Raw genomic sequence first — 19,605 nt, 5'->3', positions numbered from 1 at the left:
AACATAAAACACAAAATGTAATTTACATATTCCTTATACTGAGTTATCTTAGCAGCACTTTCAGAAAGTGATGCTTAGCAGGGCAGACCAATAATAAACTGACATTTCTCAGCAAGCAGCAATTTAATGGAAAATGAACTTCTCCAGATGCCAGGTTACTGATACACAGAAGCTTTTATCTGTTTCCAAGCACAAAGTCCAAAACAAGGGACTGTTCTGGAGAAGCATACGCAGTTCAGCCTCACCTTTGTGCCGCAGAGGAAAAACCAAAACCACACTTGGTTAACGTAACTCCACAAAGGATCATTAAAACATCCCAAGTAGAGACAAACCAAGATTTTAGCACTTACCAAACAGCCAAATGTTTTTAAAAGTCATGAGCAATACACTAAGAGATACAGAAAAAAAGTGTCTTTATTAGCATTGTTACAGGCAATGCATACATAAGAACTGATCCTTGAAGTGTACAACCCCCCAGCCAAGTTTAAAGCAAGAGAATCAGCAGATTGAGATCTATATTGTACACGTGTGCAGTAACAGGATCTCTCTGGACCTTCCAACAGAACAGACTGAAGTCACTTTACAAAAAAAAGTAAATAAAAATAACACCCATTTTAAAAAAGTACCAGCTCCTAACAAGCTGGCATAGCATCAAAAATATCAAACAGGGGAGTTGTCCAATTGTAAAGAGTTCCTGTAAGGTTTGAGTATTGCGTCGTTCACACCCTGCATATGCCAGGCATCGAGTTTAAAGCTTAGTAAAAAATACACACCTAAGAGACAAGGTGGAGTTTAGATTTTAAATTCCAATTTTGTCAGTTGTTACTGGGGTTTTTTTTCCCACAATGCATCATCAGTATAATTAACATCATCACTGGATGGCAGCGGTACAAAGACTGAACCTTTTCCCTTTGTTAAGAGCTCTGAAATTGAGTCAGTGTGAATTAGCAACATCCCTCTCTGGAATCTTTAGCTGACATGACCTTATGCCAATTCCAAAAAAGCACCCTTAAAAACTTTTAGCTTGTTTCTAAGTGGGTAAATATTTAAACTAGTTAGCAAAATTAAACACCAGAATTTTCAGAAGTTATTTTTGTGCATAGTTAAATGCTGCAGGATGATTTCACATTTAATAAAGCAGACTTTAAAGAAGAAGCAATTTGCAAGAAAAGGTGTTCCCTTACAATATCAATTTTAGCTCAGGGGAAATGTGTGGGGGCTTTTTTCCCAGGCTCTTGCAATTGCTTTTCATCTATAGTGGATGTTAGTGCAAGTCATTAAATTGTTTGATATCCAGCATGGCTCCTCTTTCTGCCAATCAAGTAAGCAATCAAGACAATTAGAACAAGACCAGCAAGAGCTGCACCAACTATTATAGGGATCAGCATGTTATTTTCATCCAGTTGACATTCTTCCACTGAGGAGAGAGAAAAAGATCCACGTTAGGCACTACGGCAGCAACAGATGGCTCAATTCAGAACTGCAAGCTTCTGCTCCCAGTACACAGATAAAACTGGCTCAAGTTAACTTCTAGCTTAGCTTGCCAACAACCAGGAGGAAGCCACCTCCACTAACTGTGATCATTCAGGACAAAGTCTTTCTAGTACTTGTTGTATGCCCAATAAAGAGGTTTGTAATAGTTTCCTTCAAGAGCTGTTACTCTTACGCACAAGCTTAGCCATCAAATATATCCATGCAGCTCCTCAGGTGGGAGTTTTGTTTTGCTTTAACCACCACAGTCAGAGGGGACAGCGTTAACTAAGAGTCTGTTAGCGCCCAGAACTTTACTATCCCTTTCATACAGCTATCTGCACACAGTTAGGAGGGAAAGTTAACGCTCTTCCTTAATTCTCCTCTGGACCACAAGGAACAAGTTCTAGTTACTTCAAAGCTTTTCACATACTTCTCACAGCAGCCTCAACACGGACGTCTTAGCCTCCACAACATCTGTAGTAGGGCATGCAGAGACTCAGCATAGCACCCCACAGGCTGACCTTTCACTACAAAATATTAAGTTTATATCAAAGTGTACTTCACAAATCTTGGTTTCCCCCCAAATGTAAGCCTCTTACCTGCCCCAAATTTGTCCCCGTCGATCTTGAAAACCTGGATCTGAACATTAAATACATTGACAAGGGCTTTGTCCGTGACCTGGAGATTCTCCTCTGCGCTGCACTTGTAGGAGTTCCCTACTGTAGCCCTCAGCTCACTCATGCTGTTGTTCCATGCTTCAAAATTCGGAACTGTGTTAAGAGAAAGTCTTATTACAGAATGCTGAAGAACAGGAGCTGTAAGCTCATGGGTTTAATTAATTAAATTCATCGCATTCATCCTCAACATTTCTAACGTTATTTAATGGAGATTACCCTTAATATTTATAGAAGTAGTCACAGAAAATAAGTTTCTTAAAAGTCCCTACCTTTTGCTTCAGAAGGCAGAGTCGTGCTTACATTCACACCTTGCAGGAAGAATTTTTCAGTACTTGCATTCTTTTTTTAAAAAAAAGAAACCAGTAGTTGTCATTTAAGCTAATGATGTACAACATAAGCTGTTAACACTTGTGTTCAATTCTGCATGCATTTTGAGAAAGGTTTTCAAAGGATAGTCCACAACTGGGATTAGCATCCAAAGGAAGAGCTTAAGGAGAGAAAAGTTACAGAAGGTATGTGCCTTAGGGAAGAGGGGAAAGGGAAGGGGGGAAGAAAGAGGGGGGCTGTCACCCCTCAGACTCCTGATTTGATTCCCCAGCTACAGGCATAGTCCGACCCATGCCAGTGCAATGATCTCACCTGCGCTACACATACACATACAGCTTCAAAGCAGCTCCACAGAGAGGTACCCCACAGAGATGTGGACAGTAATTTATAGCAACAGGTCAAGTGATCAAACACGATCACATCCCCAGAGTATTAAAAGGAGTCTGACAAACACAGTGGTTTCAGTCCCCAAGGGTACGCCACTCTAACAGAGCCCTGGGGCAGGGCTGTGTGAAACAGGATTCCCAACCATGACGAGACCATAAGACAAGCACACATGGCGCTTGGGCTGTACTATTAATGAGGACTTAAATCAGTTCCAGATCTGTACGATTAGGTGAGATGCCTACTTGTCACAGGCTGTTCCCAGTTTGGGCAAGAAGCTTTAGAAACTAGGCAATACAATCGCATTTGATCTTTTTTTCCATTCCAAACAAAAGACATTTCTATGTATATGTGTGCAGATATACATGTACATATCTTTTCCTCACAACAGTCATAAAGTATTAAACAATTTAAATCCTAGTATTAAAACCAAAAGAATTATTTGCTCCCCCTTCCTGTAGTTGCATCTTTTTTCTGTTGTACTTGCCCTGATTAGTTTTCCCACGTGAAATGTCATGCAGACCCTCAGATACTTACCAATGCAAAGTGGAAGATAACCCTCGTTTTCTCAAAAGTCAAATTCAACAAGGCAGACGTATTGTCGCATCTCCCAGAAGAAGTTGTATTATGGGGTATGAAATTCAGCAAATCCAAACCCACCTGTGAGAGAAGAGGATTAGTTACGACATTTAGAGAGACCAACACATCACCGTATATTCAGTCGGCTTCTAGCTTGCTTACACTCACAGCCATACAATGCCGGATTTGCCCACACGTTGCAGTCACTGGGCAGATACCACTTGCAAGTTACAAGCTGGTGTAAGCTGCATCTCAGGCCAAATTCCTCTATTTTATTTAACAGTTTTAAAATCTTGGTTAGATGGCATCTCTGATAAAAGGGTTTCCCCCTACTCTTATCTTGACCGTTTTTAATGCTTCTGTGGAATGGCTGTATACACTTACTGGATCTGACAGACAAGTTTAAGCGTCCCTACTGAATGGAAAAATCTTTCATGATCCCTTTCAATAGAAGAGAACTAGCTGAACTGTCACTGGTCTAATCCAAATCAAGCAATTCAATAGAGGACAGCCACGAAGGAACACTACAAAGAACTGGGATTTTTAAAGAAAAAAGTTAGCTTACAATAATTTACCCAGTCTTCCCCAAAGAAGGAATCTGAAAGCTTTGAAGAAAAAAAAAAGAAAAAAACATACCTTTTCATCTCTTTTTAGATAGGTGATATTAAGCTGTAAGCCCATGTAGGCAAGTACACAGGTTCCATTTGGACCAGTCACATTGTATTTACCAACTGCAGGATTTGGAGGTGATGCAGTCGGTGCTGGGCTAGTTGGAACCTGGCTAGTAGTATGTCTAGGAGTTGTAGGCACTACAGCAGTAGTAGAGACCATATCTTCAGCACATTCTGTCTCTGGAGGGAAAGGAAAACTTATTACCAAAGAAAATTAAGCTGTGGGATGATCTACCTTTTTAAACCTCAAGGGAAAAGAGGATAATTTCAAGCAGCTTTTCCTAACATAATAAAAGCTGAGAAACACAATGGTAAAGCATTACCTAAACTCTCTTGCAAAGTTTGAGACACTTTTAAAGCCTGGCATCTGAAAATGACACCTCTGCTGTCATTTACAGAAGTTCATGGTGACCGCACCTGCTTTCATTCACGCCTGTCATTTCACTTTGCCATCAAGTCGGGATAAATAAGACACTGCCACACGACAGAGCCAGCGTTCCTGCCGTATGCTCACAGCAAGGCTGAGATGAGTACCCCTCAGACACTCTGGTGGGCACTTGTGTGCTAGAAGCAGAGGAACAGTTTTCCTGCCCACTGTTAAAAACTGCCTCCCAGAAGATGTGCTGTCCTCCTCCCCCTCCCTCAGTTACACTTCCAGGTTGCAAGGACCCTATGTCATTATTTTGGCAATACCCACAGTAACATTAAAATAATACTGGACCTCTCAAGTCCTCATAGCAATGCTGTGGCTCTTCTATCCTTAAAGAAAGGGATTTTAAGACACTGTTTCGCATGGCAAGTGTTCTGCTACATCCTCTCATGTTCACCCTCCCTTTAGTCCTGCATTAGTAGCCACCCACCACCGGGGGTACACGGCTGAGTGAAGATGTGTAAGACTGCCTTCTCTTGTCATCCAGTTCAGCAGCAACTTCCAAGGCAAAAGAAGAGGGAAAGAACAGTGACTCCAATTTATTAGCCACACGTTATTATTAACTTGATCTGGGAGCCAAGAAGGTTCCTGCACTGAACATCTAAGCCAAGACCAAAGGTCATAGTAAAGGCATTATTGTAGAAGCTTCCATGTTCCAAGCCAAGGTCATGTCCACATGTCAGAGATAACAGCTTGCAACTTTATAAGGACAACAGCAACTGCTGCAGCAGTCAATTCTGACTCAAAGGGCCTACCTCTAAAATGTAACCCATATATGCATCTTGTAGATATCTAATATCTAATAACTAGCTTCTTAAACAGCTTTCGACTATGGCTCAAGAAAGAAGAATTCTAACCACACCTTCTGAAGTCACACAGACTCCAACATAGCATGCTTTCCTATTTCTACTCCATTTCTGGAAAGACAAAAAGCAGAGGGAAGGTGGATGAACGGAGGAACAACCCTATCTTTTGTAGACTAATACTGCTCAGGTCCCAACGTGTGATCATTTCCTAATAAATAAACCAAACAGCAACTTTACCTGGTACTTCAAGGGAGAATTTCCCTTCACCTCCAGGACCTCAAGACATGCAGCCTCTTACTCAAGTTGACAGAGATGGAAATGACCAAATCACTTCAGCTCTAAGTTTGTCTTAGGTGGAGTCTTGTACAGTATTTTTACTGAACTGATTTACAGCATAGCTCCTAGTAACTTTGAGACATACTTGAAGATGAGATGTGTCTTCTTCAGAGTTACAGGAAAGCAGCTGACAAAACTATCAACACAGATAAAATGAAAGCTGTCTATTCTTCAGATCTGCAGATAATCACTACCGTAACCTCAGTCACTAACTTCTAGGTACACCGACAGAAGCTACTATCACTAATGATACACAGATGCACTAAATATTGACTCCTCTTCCCTTCAGTAAGCCTTGCCCAGATCAGCAGCAGAAATATTCTCTAATGAAAAAGCTGCTGTGAAAAGAATATCGATAACTAGCTGCCAAAAGGACCGGGGAAGTTTCAAGCCTCCAAGAATGAAAAGAAGAAACTGATCTGGAAAGAACAATGTGATTTCAGGGTCAAGAAGATTTTAAAAAAAGAATAAAGTGAGAATTCTTTAACCATCTGAATTAAAAAAAAACCCACCAAACAAAACCCCCAAAAACCACAAAACCACAAGAGAGAGATAGTTCACTGTGCGGTAGGAATGGAAAAAATATCTGGCTGCAGACCCAAAACAGTAATAAAAATGTAGGGATGATGCCAATTTGAAGAAAAAACTGCACATGGCAGCATGGGTAACAGGAATGTGGAAACAAAAAAGAAACTCCAAAACAAAAAGATTGAATTCAGACCAGTGTTTATCCCAGGATCATAGGAAATCACGTAGGTTTTCTGAGGATCAACAGTTTCATCAAGACAGTGGTACCACAGGATGGAGAAAAGCAACTTTGGGGAAGCGATTGTGGCAAATTAAAGCATTTATACTACTCTAAAATAAGAAGAGAAGAAAGTATAAGAACAGAAAATAAAGCAAATGCTGACAAACTTGTGCTGCATAAGGAATACCTTCCAGAAATAATATATTATTTTTTTTAAAACTAAAGGACTATATAAGAACATATAATAGGTGGTCTTAAAAGTATCACACAGTAGGGAGGTTTTGTAGAAGTTAAAGAAGCTTTCCTCAGTATCGTGGCTTATGTTCAGGCCTGCTGATAACTGATCACTTACACTTAATTATGGTAATGGGATCAAGACATCGTAATTAAAAAGTGACATGAGTTTTGAATACTGGAATCAGAAATCAAGTTTTTTTGAAATGACAAAGGTAGGCCCACATCTTTGCTGTGGCCTAGTTAATTAAATGGAAAAGGCTGATCAAGAGAACAACACACACCGAAATCTGAGCCAGTCACGTGAGGCAGCCATAAAAGAAGTCAATGCCAGTATTATCATCCTCAGGCAAGGCACTTTTCAGACATACAGGTTGAGATACTCCTGTAAGAAGGCACTTGTTCAATTTATCCATCGCATGCCAGCACTAACTACCCTAGTTTTTAAGATTCATTTCAACTTAAAAGGTGCATAAATGGGATTAACAGCATAAGAAAAGTTCTACATTCCCCAGAGAAGATGAAGACTTCTTACTTGCCCCAAAAGTAAAGCAAAGACTTATCACTCCTTACGATAGCATGGGTGGTCAGTTTACATAGCCCTTTATGATTGAAGACTGTTGCCACAAAAGCAAAGGACATGAGCACACCATGAAGTAGTTAATCTTCTTCTAATCATTACAGCAGTAAAATTCCAAAATGCTTTTCAATACAAGCAATCAGTACAAAAAATTGCTTTGTGATTGAGCCTGACAGAGAAAGAACATCACTGTTACAGTTTAGATAAAGCCTCCTGTAGGAATGTGTACATATCTGCGCCCTACAGGCCAGTTTCCGTTGTCTGCCATTTACCACCAATTTTCCCCAAAGCACACAGTAACTAGTTCAAATTACTTTGGTTTGGAGGCATAATACTTGGAAATTACCAGATACTTCTTAAACTAGGATTTTGACTATGGGCCCAGTCGACCTACTGCAGCACCTGTTTACTCCTGTGAACATTCATTAACAGAAGGAATGTTCCCAAATACCTATACAAAACCCATGGGAACACAGTGCCCTGTCTTCTAGTCGTGGATGGTGACACCCCTACAGAGAAAACCTGAAGCAACTCCATTCATTTAGAAAGATGCTGTTATCACAGCTCCAGATCCAGCTTGTACTTGCCTAATACGATTAATAAAGACTTAAAAGGAAATAATCTATTACTGGAAACACTAGCTCACCGCATACATTTTCTGCTGCAAGATACCTACTGTTCACACTGAAATTGCCATTTGTGAGATAGGCTTCCAAAGTAACATTGCTAAAAGTAATGTTCACATTCTTCATATTGACATGCTTGGAGCTGATGCATCTGTATTTTGTGCCCATATATGCCTGAATAATAGTTTTATGTGATACTCTCTTCATTTCACCTGTAAAAAGATTATATTGCATTAGTATGTTAACAGTATTTACAGAAACAAATTAGTATTACATCTGGAAGGGTTACACAATGAGAACAGGAAGTTTTCATTTTACCTGCAGTTGAATTATGGAATAAAGTTGCATCTGACAGATTGTAGTGGAAAACTAGCTCTTCAACTTGGTACTTGTCTGCAGATTCTGAGAAATTCAGGCTTAATGAATGTCCTGCTCCAAAAGCCAACACCAGAAGTGGATGAGATGTGTTATCTTTACCACATGAGCTCTGTGGATCTACTGTAGCATTTTGTGGAAGAAAAAAGTATGCAAACTGTGGGGTAGAAAACAAAACACATTTAAATGGGATGGTGTAACAGCTTTTTCTTACTGCTTTTTAAATATCCTATGAAACCGTTATAAAACATACAGCTGACATTCATACATGCTGTAAGATGTCTACTTACATACCTGTATATAGGAAGTAGCATGTTAATGGCACTTGGATTTCTAAGAATATTGCTCTCTGAAATCTGAGGACAAAACAGTACATACAGCACCTCTTAAGACTTTTTTTACCCCTGAACTAGCACTATGAATTTGCAGGTACGTCTGAACTAGGTGAATCAAATCTGGCAAACTCTGGAAATGGGAAAAACGAGAGAATTTAAGCTTTGCTTCTTGTCGTACAATTGAGCAAACCCAAAAGCAACTGATACAGCCTACACAGTTTGGCTACAATACTTTTGTGTTTATTACACGTTGAGAAGTAACATGGTACCTGAAGACCAACACAATGTTTACTGGGAAGTTCTGAATTTACTGCTTACAAGAATAAACAGCCAAAAACATGTTATGAAAGCAGTCACCTCTGAACGCAAACTTGTATACCAGTATCAGCCAGTTTTCAGGCTATCAGCACCACTGAAAAAGCTGACTACGCAACAGAACTCTCAGCATAAACCACACATACCTAGTGCATCACTGGCATAGTAGTAGGATAGCTAGAAAAAAAAAATCAACTTCAACAAGAGTGCCTCAAAACATGCAACTGCAATGAGATTATAAATAATCCACAATTCCTGTTCAGTAGTGAGATACCAAAAAATAAACTGAGAAGCAGAGTATTTATAAATAAAAATTCTTAACTTTCCATTAACAGGCTTTTCCTGTTAACATGGAACAGCTTGCAAGCACTGCACTAATCTGTAGACACACTGAAACAGAGATTTGCCAAGTGAGAAGATCACAGATTAAAGGGAAGTTTAAAAGCTACACATCAACAGCCACTTCAGTTCAGATTTAGTCCATGTAAGTATGACCAAGTTCACCGAAAGACAACTGGTAAGCATTTTTGCCTTTACAGTTCCAATGAAAACTACTTTAACTACCTATCAGATTGGTGTGGAATTTCAGTTACAAAAGGAATTTCACACATTGTTATTTCTGGTGGTTTCAGGCAGCCTGAACCCTGTTGCTTAGTTAGAAGAAGCATCAGTAATAAAGAAAACTTGATGCAACATGACCAGGAGGGGGGAAATCTCTGCTGAAGCAGTTTTACATGCTTAAATAGTTGTAAAAAATTGGAATGCTGTACACATGCAGAAATACCACACATTTTACAAACACAAGTTAGAGACAAGCAGCGAGATATTGCCTCCCCTTACCTCTTTTTGCCCACTGCTTTTGTATTCCACCGAGAAGGCTACTGTCAGATCAGCGATTATGCAGACCTTACCACTTGAATCTTTCACCTCAAATGAAGACGACACCTGTAAAAAGCCTGTTAAGAATGACAAGTGGTTAACTTGGTGTGACAAACCTTTATTTTTGATCCCGAACAGACAAAAATGTACAACTGTACATTTTGTGAGTACATCCTAAGTAGCACTTGAGTTTGGAAACTTGGGCATTAACAGTTTCTATACTAGCTTCAACATCCCTAATGCAGAGGGCAAATTTAACACCCCATTTATGAAAAGACAAAGCCATCCAAACCAGAACTGTTGTCTGGGTCCTCAGAGGCTAAGAAAAACTTGCAACAAACACCAGTGATACTGTTCAAGGCAGCTACGCAGCATTTACCCTACACAGTGACTATTTTGCAAGCTTCAGGCAGAATTGACTTAGCATATTTGATCCTGCACTCATATAGCACTCAGCCTTCCCCAGCAGCACACCACGCAGCCTTTACTCCCGCTGCTGTACCAGGACACTCAGCTGTACATGCACTGAATGCAGCATTTAGAAAGCTTGGGTTGACTGCAGATGTTTTGGATGGACTGCCAAAAATGGTGTGACAGAGCATGTCACCCTTGCCAGGAGAACCTCTCTTTACTGTCATCATGCTTTCTGCACTTGATAGGAGGATGGGTGCCAAGACCTTGACACAGACCAAGGTTCTGTTTTCTTGACTGGTTTAAGCTAACCTCAGACTGAGCTGCTGACAAAAGCTTTTCCCCAACTTGCTCCCCTCCAGCCCCAGGGCTCAGAGCACTAGTACAACTGCCCACACTAGTACTGAATTAACAGGGTAAGAACACGCAGCAAGAGCAGCGCAGAATCATCCTTTCTGACAGCAGCATCCACTGCCAAAGAAGCTTCACCTAGGGGACATGTTGCAGCAGGCTGGAGACAGCCAGAAAGCTGGTTGTCTCATACTTCATTTGCAGTAAGGGCTAACCAGACAGATCTCCTGTATCTGAAATCATACCAAGGTGTTCAGAGTTCTTTATTGTAGAATTTTAATTTTTCTGATTCTCAGTCTGTCACCACACACATGTAAAACAAGCCTCACTGCAAAAAGCCTGCAACATTTTCATGCTAGCACTTTATCAGCTTGCATTCGCAACAACTTCAGTCTTGCAGAAAACCTGATAAAAGTGCAGCTCTAGGACATAAACCACTATCTCCAGCAAATAAGCTTTAAAGAGTCAAACGTGCTAATCCATTCAACTGCTGATACAGCAAAAAGATCCAGCTAAGGGATTATCCATTAGCTAGCTTCCCTCCCTAAGAAGTTTTCTAAAAGCAAATCCCGATTTTAAAACTTTTCACTACAAAATGATGGTGCGTACATTTGTGTTAAGACAATTATTATGAAAAACTGGACTTTTGCCATCCGGACTTTGGTAGAAGGCCCTTCAGTTGTAGGAACACATAGGGAACAATTTCTCTGGCACTCGGCAAGCATTTTCCCTTGTTGCCTTCCCCTTAGCAACAATGTATCCTCCCCAGCACCAAAGGGGGCCAAAGCTTAAGCTGGAATTAGTACACTTTATGCAGCTGTTCGAAGAGCCTTGACTTGAAACCAAAGACAGAGAAAAGAAACAAATTGCTTAAGAATGGGTACTGTAGAAAACTGATATTTCACAGCAAAACTGTCCTACCTTTGCCTTTATGTCCACTTCATAATGTTCATTAAGGAACATATATTCACAAAGAAAATTTTATTCATTGCAGTTTAGAGCAGTACTTTAAACAGTCAATGCTCCTTCACATGGAAGTTTCAATTTGCAAAATTGCCTTCAGTTTGAGTTCACATCTGTAACTTGTTTACATTTTACCCAACCCCTTCTTTTCTCAAGAGCAAGCTGCTTATGCTTTCCTGAAGATTTCTAGCACAGAGGCAGGCAATAAGAGTCCATGGCTACTTGAACTAACACTACCAATGGAAAACACACTAGAATGAAAGCCTTCAGTGCACATGCAGACTCCCTTGTTTGACAGCTATTAAAAATCTTGGCAAAATTAGAGCTAAAAATAAAAAAATAATAGACAGTAAAAGAATGAAAGAAGAAAAAAAAAATTAAAACTGCAAGAGAAATAAAAGACTGAGAAGCAATTAAGAAAAATGTTGCTGACCTACAGGAAAATGTGACAGACCTGCCCATTATAAATGATTCAGAGAACAACAAAAGACAATGCAGAAGTACCAGAAAGCACCAAATGGAAGCCAGAGTCTGGGAATGAAGAGCTGATAAATCACTTTCAGCAAGCTTTAGTAGTAAGAAAATAAAGGGTGTGAACAAACAGTAAAATGTATCACCTGCAAAACTACTAGATTTTTGGAATGTTAAGTTCACACCATGACACGAATCCCAATTTCGTTAGTGTGGAACAAACGCTATAAACCTCCACTCCTTGAGAAATGTTCAGCAGCTGCTGGATTTGCAGTGTCAGTGATGAGACAGACACATCAAGCACGAGACACTGAGCTGTCCTTGAAGTGGCAAGAGGGCTGTTCCACTGCAAGTAAGCCAATGTGCGTAAGGATGGCGATCAGAGAGCACTGTGCTGCAGCATCATCTGCTCCCATGGTCTCAGAGGAATGCAGAGGAAAGTGTGAAGACTACAGGGGCAAAGAAAAACTAGCAAAAAACCACTGAAGAACAAGTCAAGACACTGAAGGAAAGAAGGTTCTGCCTACTCTTTGCTCCAGCCAGTTTAAGGCAGACGAACAGCTCCCTGGGTTTTGCAGAAAAGCAGCTGTTGAGTTTGTGAAGGCAGTTTCAGTGTTGACTAGTGATTAATGCATGAATCACCACCAGTCCACAAATAGTAAGAGCCTACAGTCAAAATGTCAAGAATACAGAAAAGCAAACTGATGCTGAATCAATCTGTCCTGGGAATATTTCTAATTAAGTTACATAAAGTATTGCTCAATTTTATCATGGCATATCTACGAGTTGAGAATAGTGCTTTTACTTCTCATAATATCATTCTCTGCTACTTAACACAGAAACAGATACAACCTCCAGCTCCTTAACTTCAGACTTTAAATGTTCTTCATAAACTGCTGTGCCCTATTTTACAACTATCTGTGGAAGAGCAAGGGCAATATTTCAGATCTACAGAACTGAAATGCTCCTAGACTTTTCAACAGCAAAAAGTAAGTTTTGTGAAGTCCATTATTCACTTAGCTGGAAATACTACATTATGGGTATCTAGAAGAGGAATCATCAAAAACGTACTTGCATCAAAGAAATTTCACTTAGTTCAGATGCGTCCTTTGTATTCCAATAGGTTTTGAAAAAGGGCTGCTTACACATTTATTCTAGCTGCATATTTTCAATTTAAAATCATAAAATAAGCTCTTCCTTTATGCCTCATTTCTGAAATTACAGCCTCATGCAAGAAAAGATTGAAGGTGAAACTGTAGAAGCAACAGCTGGATGCGTCACTTGAATTAAATCCAGCATCCTTATCTAACATACCTACATCAAAAAAACAAGCACAGTGCATTAACACTCTGATACAACAAACAAACAAAACTAATACTTCCTTGGTTATATAGCAATTTATCTTAACAGTATCTACCTCAAAAGGTGAAGTTTGTTTTAAACTGAAAACTACAAAGCTAACAGAAAAATCTAGCACATCTGAACAATCTAAACCTAAGCCCTTTTGAATATGACTCTTAGAATGGCTAGATTCCCCATCTCTTTACCACACAAAGATGCTTTCACTTATAACTGAAATCCTGATAGCCAACTACAGCTACCCTTGCATTACTCTCCCATACAATGGAAACCTACTATGGGACAAAGATGAAGGATGGTTGTGCTCTAAAAATGCAATGGCAACTGTTAATGGCAATTGTTTACACTGCTTGCAAACAAGACTTCAGTTACTATAGTTAATGATTCAACTTTGTCTCCAATTTCCATCAGAAACATGGAACGTTGTCAGCAAGGATCTCAAACAAAAGCTACTTTCATACACCTTGGGTTTTGTTACTATAGTCATGTTTCCTGCATAAGTAAAAACCTCTTCAGCATATTTCTTCCTCCCTCTTGGAAGAAAGGACAGCAAGCCATCCAAATCCAGCTGGGCACGTATTTCACATCATCAGTAATTTAAGCGATATAGATTATCCAGTGGATGATGAGACTGTTCGCAGTTACACTGAAAGCCTATGGCATCAGGGAGGGAAACCACGGATGCAGCATAACCCAGCTCCCGGCTCCCCACAAGCATCTCAAGAGCCGTTCAGAGTATCACCCCCACAGCCTGGTCACACCCATCAAAGCCTCTCTGGCTACAGCCCACCCTGTAATTACTGTGCAGCGCTGCTCCGAAGGTAAGTGATGCTTGCTGACCCACGCCGGCACTACACAATCACTACCTGAGCTACAGCGCTGTTGTGTTGCCCTGCACCTCTGCCCAGATGTTCTTATGGTATACACAGCAGACGCTGCTATCTATGGGGTATTAATCCAAGGAGATAAGAAATGCTGGGTTTTACTTAAAGAATGTTTTTCTATTGTAGGTGCGATCAGAAGTATCCAGCAATTTACTCATTCTGATGGTTCAGAAGGATCCTGTCATCTCAGTGTCATTTTGTGAACAAAGCAGAAAAGCAGTGACCTTAGTCACCACTTTAGACTCTTAAATCTATGCCAGAGAAGACAATGGAAAAATTCCTGAGGAGTTATGCTCTCCTCTAATCACTTGTCTTCTAATGTAAGCACCGCTCCCAGAGGGATACCTTGTACAAGTCCTTTCTCAGAACACCAAGTCAAGATCATTTGCTTAGGATGCAGGATCTATACCACCTTGGGATAGTGCAGAAAAAAACCCCAAGAACTTAAAAAATAATGTATTTCTTGAAAGATCACACTATTTACTAACTATACATCTCTGGGAAACAACTGAAAGCAGGAAAACGCCTTGACAGACTTAATGCACGAACCGCTCTACCTGAGACAAGATGGTCTTCATAAAATGATGACTTACACTTACCTGTCACCAGCAGACTCAGAAAACTGAGCGCTGGCTATCTGGAAAGCATAGCAGGAAAAGACAAGGTTGGACTCACTTCACAAACAGTGCTGGAAAGGGGGAAGAGAGCTTAATTCAAGGATGGAATACTTTAGGGGAGAAGAGAATCAGCGGCACTTGTGCAGGTGGCACTTGATTATAACAAGTTCCTGATCCAGCCCTAGAAGATACATCCTTGCCAACTAACAAATTAATGCTGCCTCACATTGGTTTTGATAGTGTTGATTTCTGTTAAAGCAGTAAATGTTTGTTTGTCAATTCAAGTTTGCAAATTAATAACCTCTGCCTTTATAAACAAATTTAATAAAAGTACAAAAGCATTATAAAGGAAAGGCTATTTAGCAGCTGTACACTTGCCATTTGGCCAGAGAATTGCACAACTGCCTCAAGTTTAGTCACATGAAGCTTTTTTATGTTTCCTATCTAGAGGAAGGAAGTCTTGGGATAGCTCTACAGCAGCTGATTACATGAGTCCACTGGAAGGTCTGAACTCTCATGGCTAGACCCTTTCCAGCACGCACACAAGTCCATTTTGCACTTGCTCTGGTTAGTGCTGCTATTTCACACCACACAACTAACACACATCCTTCAAGGTAACTGACAGCCCCAAACAACATTTTGGAGGAAGGCATACTGTGTTGACAATTTAAAGAGAAAGCCTCCCCACAGGAGAGGGTATTAAAAAAAAAAGATAATAAACCATCTGCCTGAGTAAAACCACTCTCCTAGTCCTGTTGAGAGAAGATTAGATCTCACCCCTGTCAAGAAAAGTAAAGACATCCTGGTGTTCCCATGTTACACAGACTGAATTCTGCCTTATTAAGAAATCAGAAGCCACTGAAGTCTAATACAATAGACTTAAGCGCAGACTGCTGTGCTCAAGCCTGAACAATGGAGAGGGCACAGCTAGACAAGAGTCCACTGCACAGAGCTGAACCATGTCTGAAACTGTACTCTACTGCTGGGGTGCTACTAGCATTCTCACACTTCAAATTACAGTAGAAAAAGTAGTACTGACAGTCAGTGGTGCTATCAAGTGACAGAGAAGGTTAAGAAATTGTTACCCTTAGACTGAAAAGGACACCAGTCCATCTTGAAGTCAGGTGCACAAAAAACATGGAAATGTGGTTTACCAAAACATAAGGTACATTTTAAGATATATAATTTAGAATTAAGATAATACAATAAAGTGTGCAAACAGCTGTTGTAACTACTGCCACTCACATACCCAAAAGGGTCTCCTGCCAAGAGAATAAATACCATGAAATCCATTATGACATCAAGCTTTCTCAAGAAATTTTCAAATCATGTCTGACTCAAGACAAACTGTTGGCAGTTAAGGTGCAATAAACTAAGGTGAGGCATGCCTTCTTAGTGCTAGAAATAAGTTATCTTTACAACATAGAAAAGCTTAATAGAGATAATTAGTTAACTTCTCAATAAAATATCCATCTTTTCTTTGAGTAGGGTTCCTCCATACCTGGAGGTAATTCTTCCATTTACCACCTGCTACTGATTCGCAAACATCCTATTCGCTACAGAACAATCTAGAAACAGGTTAACACCAAAAATAAAACTTCTCTGTCAGCCTGAAGAGGAACCCAGGGAACATATCTCAAAAGCAGCATGTCAGGGAACCTGCAGAGTTCTTAGTAGGTAAGAAGTTACTTTACAAGTCACAAAAGCTGCCAAAGTCAAGCTGACTAACCTATCGCATGACAACAGGCCTGAGACTAGCACACAAATTCAGATCCTTAGAGACTGTGTCAACACACTTAAAGAAGGTATTAAGCAAACACTATGTTAAGGACAGCATTTGGTAAAATAATTTTTCAAAGTCGCACAAGGTAAAAGCAGTTGTATTTTCTGAAAACTAATTTATACTCTGTCTCAGTTTCACGCAGCTAGCAATGCTAAAACTGAGGAAAACAATACAACACCAAATTACTCACTGGCTGGAATGTATTGTCCAAGTTTCTCTTTACTGTGTTTGAAAGGTTTGAAATTCCCCTTTGGACTTGAGTTGTGCAATAGAAACACATGGATTATGTGCCAATAACCCTGAAATAGCATCACACTACCTTGTCAAATGCATTTTTCCTTCCCCAAATCTCAGACACTTCATTATTTACTCTCCAATACTGAATCTACATCTGCCTCTAAACTCAGATTTTCAGATGTTTTCTCTGATGTGTTTGTGTTTCAGTAAGGAAAAAGAACTACAGGTGCTTTAGGACTCACAAGCAGCTCTGTTGGGCCTGGTACACAATTCAGCTAACCCATTGTGTTCAACAACAGACAAGCACCATCTTCCTCTGTACTTCAAAAAGCAGCAGCTAAATTTGAGGGGAGGTACTTCACTTCCCGTTGTCCCCTTTTCCCCTGTATTTATCACTGTACTACCCTAGATCTTTTTCATTCCATATGCACATTTGATGATGGTGAGGAGATTAATCACAAAATACATAATGCTGACATATGAAATATTCAGCTTAGTGCTTGCTGCTCAATGTGAATGGAAAACTGAAACAGTAAGCGAGGTGTGGTGAGGTATTCTGGAGAGAAAAAAAATAATTCTATTGTCTCAAACTCAAGGTATTGCCAAAGAAGCTTTCACACCTGACCCACCCATGCTAATCCTCCAGTGTCCTGTGTTCACTACCCTATCCTCATCAGTGTTCACTCAGATGACTAAAAGGCTGCAAACAAGCTATAAACTCTAAAGAATTCAGCTCCTATCTTCTCATTATCTCATTTCTTCTCCTGTCACTACAGCCGGAGTCCCACACTCTGGCACAAGATGGTAGACACACCATCTGTACTCCAAGAAGGGGTCTCTTTGCACCACAAAGTTTTCCCCTTTAATATAAAGTTATGCAGAAACACCCAGCTACTAGACACTGGAACAAAGCCCTGACTGTCAGTAAATAGTTACTCTGTAGTAAAATAGTCTGTTGCCTCAGCTGCAGAAACTGAACACATTTCACATGCCAGAAAGTGACAAATCTAATGCACTGAATCGTATCTGTAACTGCTAATTGAGCAGGGAAAGACTACTACGGTTCCAGAAAATATCTGTGGTACCACTTTAAAACTATGCAGGCTGATCAGAAGTCAAGCAAAAGCAATTCTTCATTTAAGCCTTAACTGTACTAACAAGCTATACAAAGAATTCCCACTACAACACCAGTTCAATGCCACTTAAGTTGTCAATCCTAAAACGCAAGCCAGAGAGCAGTGTAAGCCACCGGCTTGCAAAAGCTGGATATCTGAACCCCTCAGTGCCCCTCGCGAGTGACATCTTTCAGGCTCAGCAAAACCAAAGTACAGTCAACAACAATAAAGATATTTATTACCAAAGAAAAACTTAAAATAATTTCAAAGACTGTCATAAACTCCAAAATGACAGCAGATAACCACTCTCAGCTGCTGCTTTATTCAGGAAATACTCTTACTAGCTGCTGAAGAAGTTTGCTTTGCTGCCAAAGCCACATTTCAGAAACTTGATAGTGTCGCATGATGTGGCTTTCAAGGCAAGAGACCCAAAGCAAGGTAGCCATCGGTAAACAAGCAAGACACTTCCTCATAAAACAGTTGTGCTGCACCAACAAACCTTCTCACCAAGGCGCTAAAAGCTCTCTATTCCAACGACATTTCAGATTTCACTCAAGATACAGCAAGACGAAAGCCATCAAGTGCGGGAGCACTACGTGCCCTACAGAAGAGCGCTACTTCCCAGCAATGACATCAGTAGTTCCTGCATTTCCACACCTCGTGAGAGGAAAAGGCGCTCCCGGAGCGCTGTCCCTGGATCCAGTGCCGGTGCCCACACGAGCGTCCCCGGGCACGGCACGGGTCCCCCCGCCAGGCGCCGCCGCCGCCTCCCCTCCATCCTCCCCCCTGCACCTCCCGTCGCTGCCCGCGGCTCCCGGGCGCTGCCGGGCCCCGGCGCCAGGAGCGGGAGGGAGCGGTCACCTCCCCAGAGGCCCCGCCGCCCCCTCTGCAGCCGGGCACCCCCGCGGGCGGGCCTGCCCCCCCGGAGGCCCGGGACCCCGCGTCAGTCACCGCCCCGGCATGGCAGCGGCAGGCGGGAGCCCGCGGGCGGGCTTCCAGTGACAGCCGGCGCCCCGGGGCCGCCTCCCGCGCCGCCGGCCCCGGGGCCGCCACAGGCCGCGGCGACCCCTCCCCCCTGCCTCGGCCGCCCCGCCGGGCGCCGCCACAGGCCGCTGCCGCCCCGCCCCCCTCCTTACCGAGCAGGGCGGCCGCCGCGAGCAGCCCCCGCGCGCCCTGGGCGCGAGCCATGGCGGGGGCAAGGGACGGGACGAGGCGGCACAGGCGGGAGCGCGGAACGGCGGCGAGGGCGGCGGGGGGCGGCGGCGCTCCGCGCTCGGGAGACTGGCGACGGCCCCGGCCGGTCATATGACCTCTGACGTCACCCGGCCCTGCCCGGGCGCCGTCACGTGACCCACGCGCTCAGTGCAGCGGGTGCCCCGGCGCGGGGGGGGCGGCGAGGATCTCGCGAGAGCAGGGGGCGGTGCGGGGCTCCGCCGCGCCCAACGGCCGCCGGTGAGGGGGCGGGCCCGGGGGCCGGTGTGGCCCCGCCTGCGGGTCAGCGCGAGCCCAGGGAACGCGGGTGGGTGGGTTCGGCGCGGCCCGTGTCCCGGTGCTGGCGCGGGTCGGTGTGTCGCGACTCGTGTCCTTCAGGCGCGGCCTGTGCACGGACACACGGACGGACACACGGACACGGGGACGC

The 19,605-nt window shown here is 42.2% G+C and overlaps 1 protein-coding gene across 1 annotated transcript; it reads right to left on the bottom strand.

The window, feature by feature from the left end:
* Nucleotides 1-396: 396 nt before the first annotated feature.
* On the bottom strand, nucleotides 397-19,286 carry LAMP1 (lysosomal associated membrane protein 1). The gene is made up of 9 exons (XM_055702174.1): nucleotides 19,103-19,286; nucleotides 9,737-9,852; nucleotides 8,190-8,403; nucleotides 7,922-8,083; nucleotides 4,077-4,291; nucleotides 3,399-3,521; nucleotides 2,420-2,489; nucleotides 2,073-2,243; nucleotides 397-1,417 (listed from the first exon to the last, which is right to left on the bottom strand). Exons 1-9 carry the CDS (start codon nucleotides 19,269-19,271, stop codon nucleotides 1,278-1,280), a joined length of 1,380 nt encoding a protein of 459 aa, XP_055558149.1. The 5' UTR covers nucleotides 19,272-19,286; the 3' UTR covers nucleotides 397-1,277.
* Nucleotides 19,287-19,605: the final 319 nt, after the last annotated feature.

Source organism: Falco cherrug, chromosome 2 (genome assembly GCF_023634085.1).
Source record: "Falco cherrug isolate bFalChe1 chromosome 2, bFalChe1.pri, whole genome shotgun sequence".
NCBI classification, from domain to species: Eukaryota; Metazoa; Chordata; class Aves; order Falconiformes; family Falconidae; genus Falco; species Falco cherrug.
The sequence above is the reverse complement of the archived record's forward strand: the minus strand, read 5'-3'. Positions and strand labels throughout refer to the sequence as shown.

Coding starts and splice junctions, on each gene's coding strand:
- LAMP1 (XM_055702174.1), bottom strand. CDS start 19,271: ATGACCGGCCGGGGCCGTCGCCAGTCTCCCGAGCGCGGAGCGCCGCCG. Junction 9,853..19,102: donor CGCGGCGGCCGCCCTGCTCG/GTAAGGAGGGGG, acceptor CATTCTTAACAG/GCTTTTTACAGGTGTCGTCT. Junction 8,084..8,189: donor ATTCCATAATTCAACTGCAG/GTAAAATGAAAA, acceptor ATCTTTTTACAG/GTGAAATGAAGAGAGTATCA.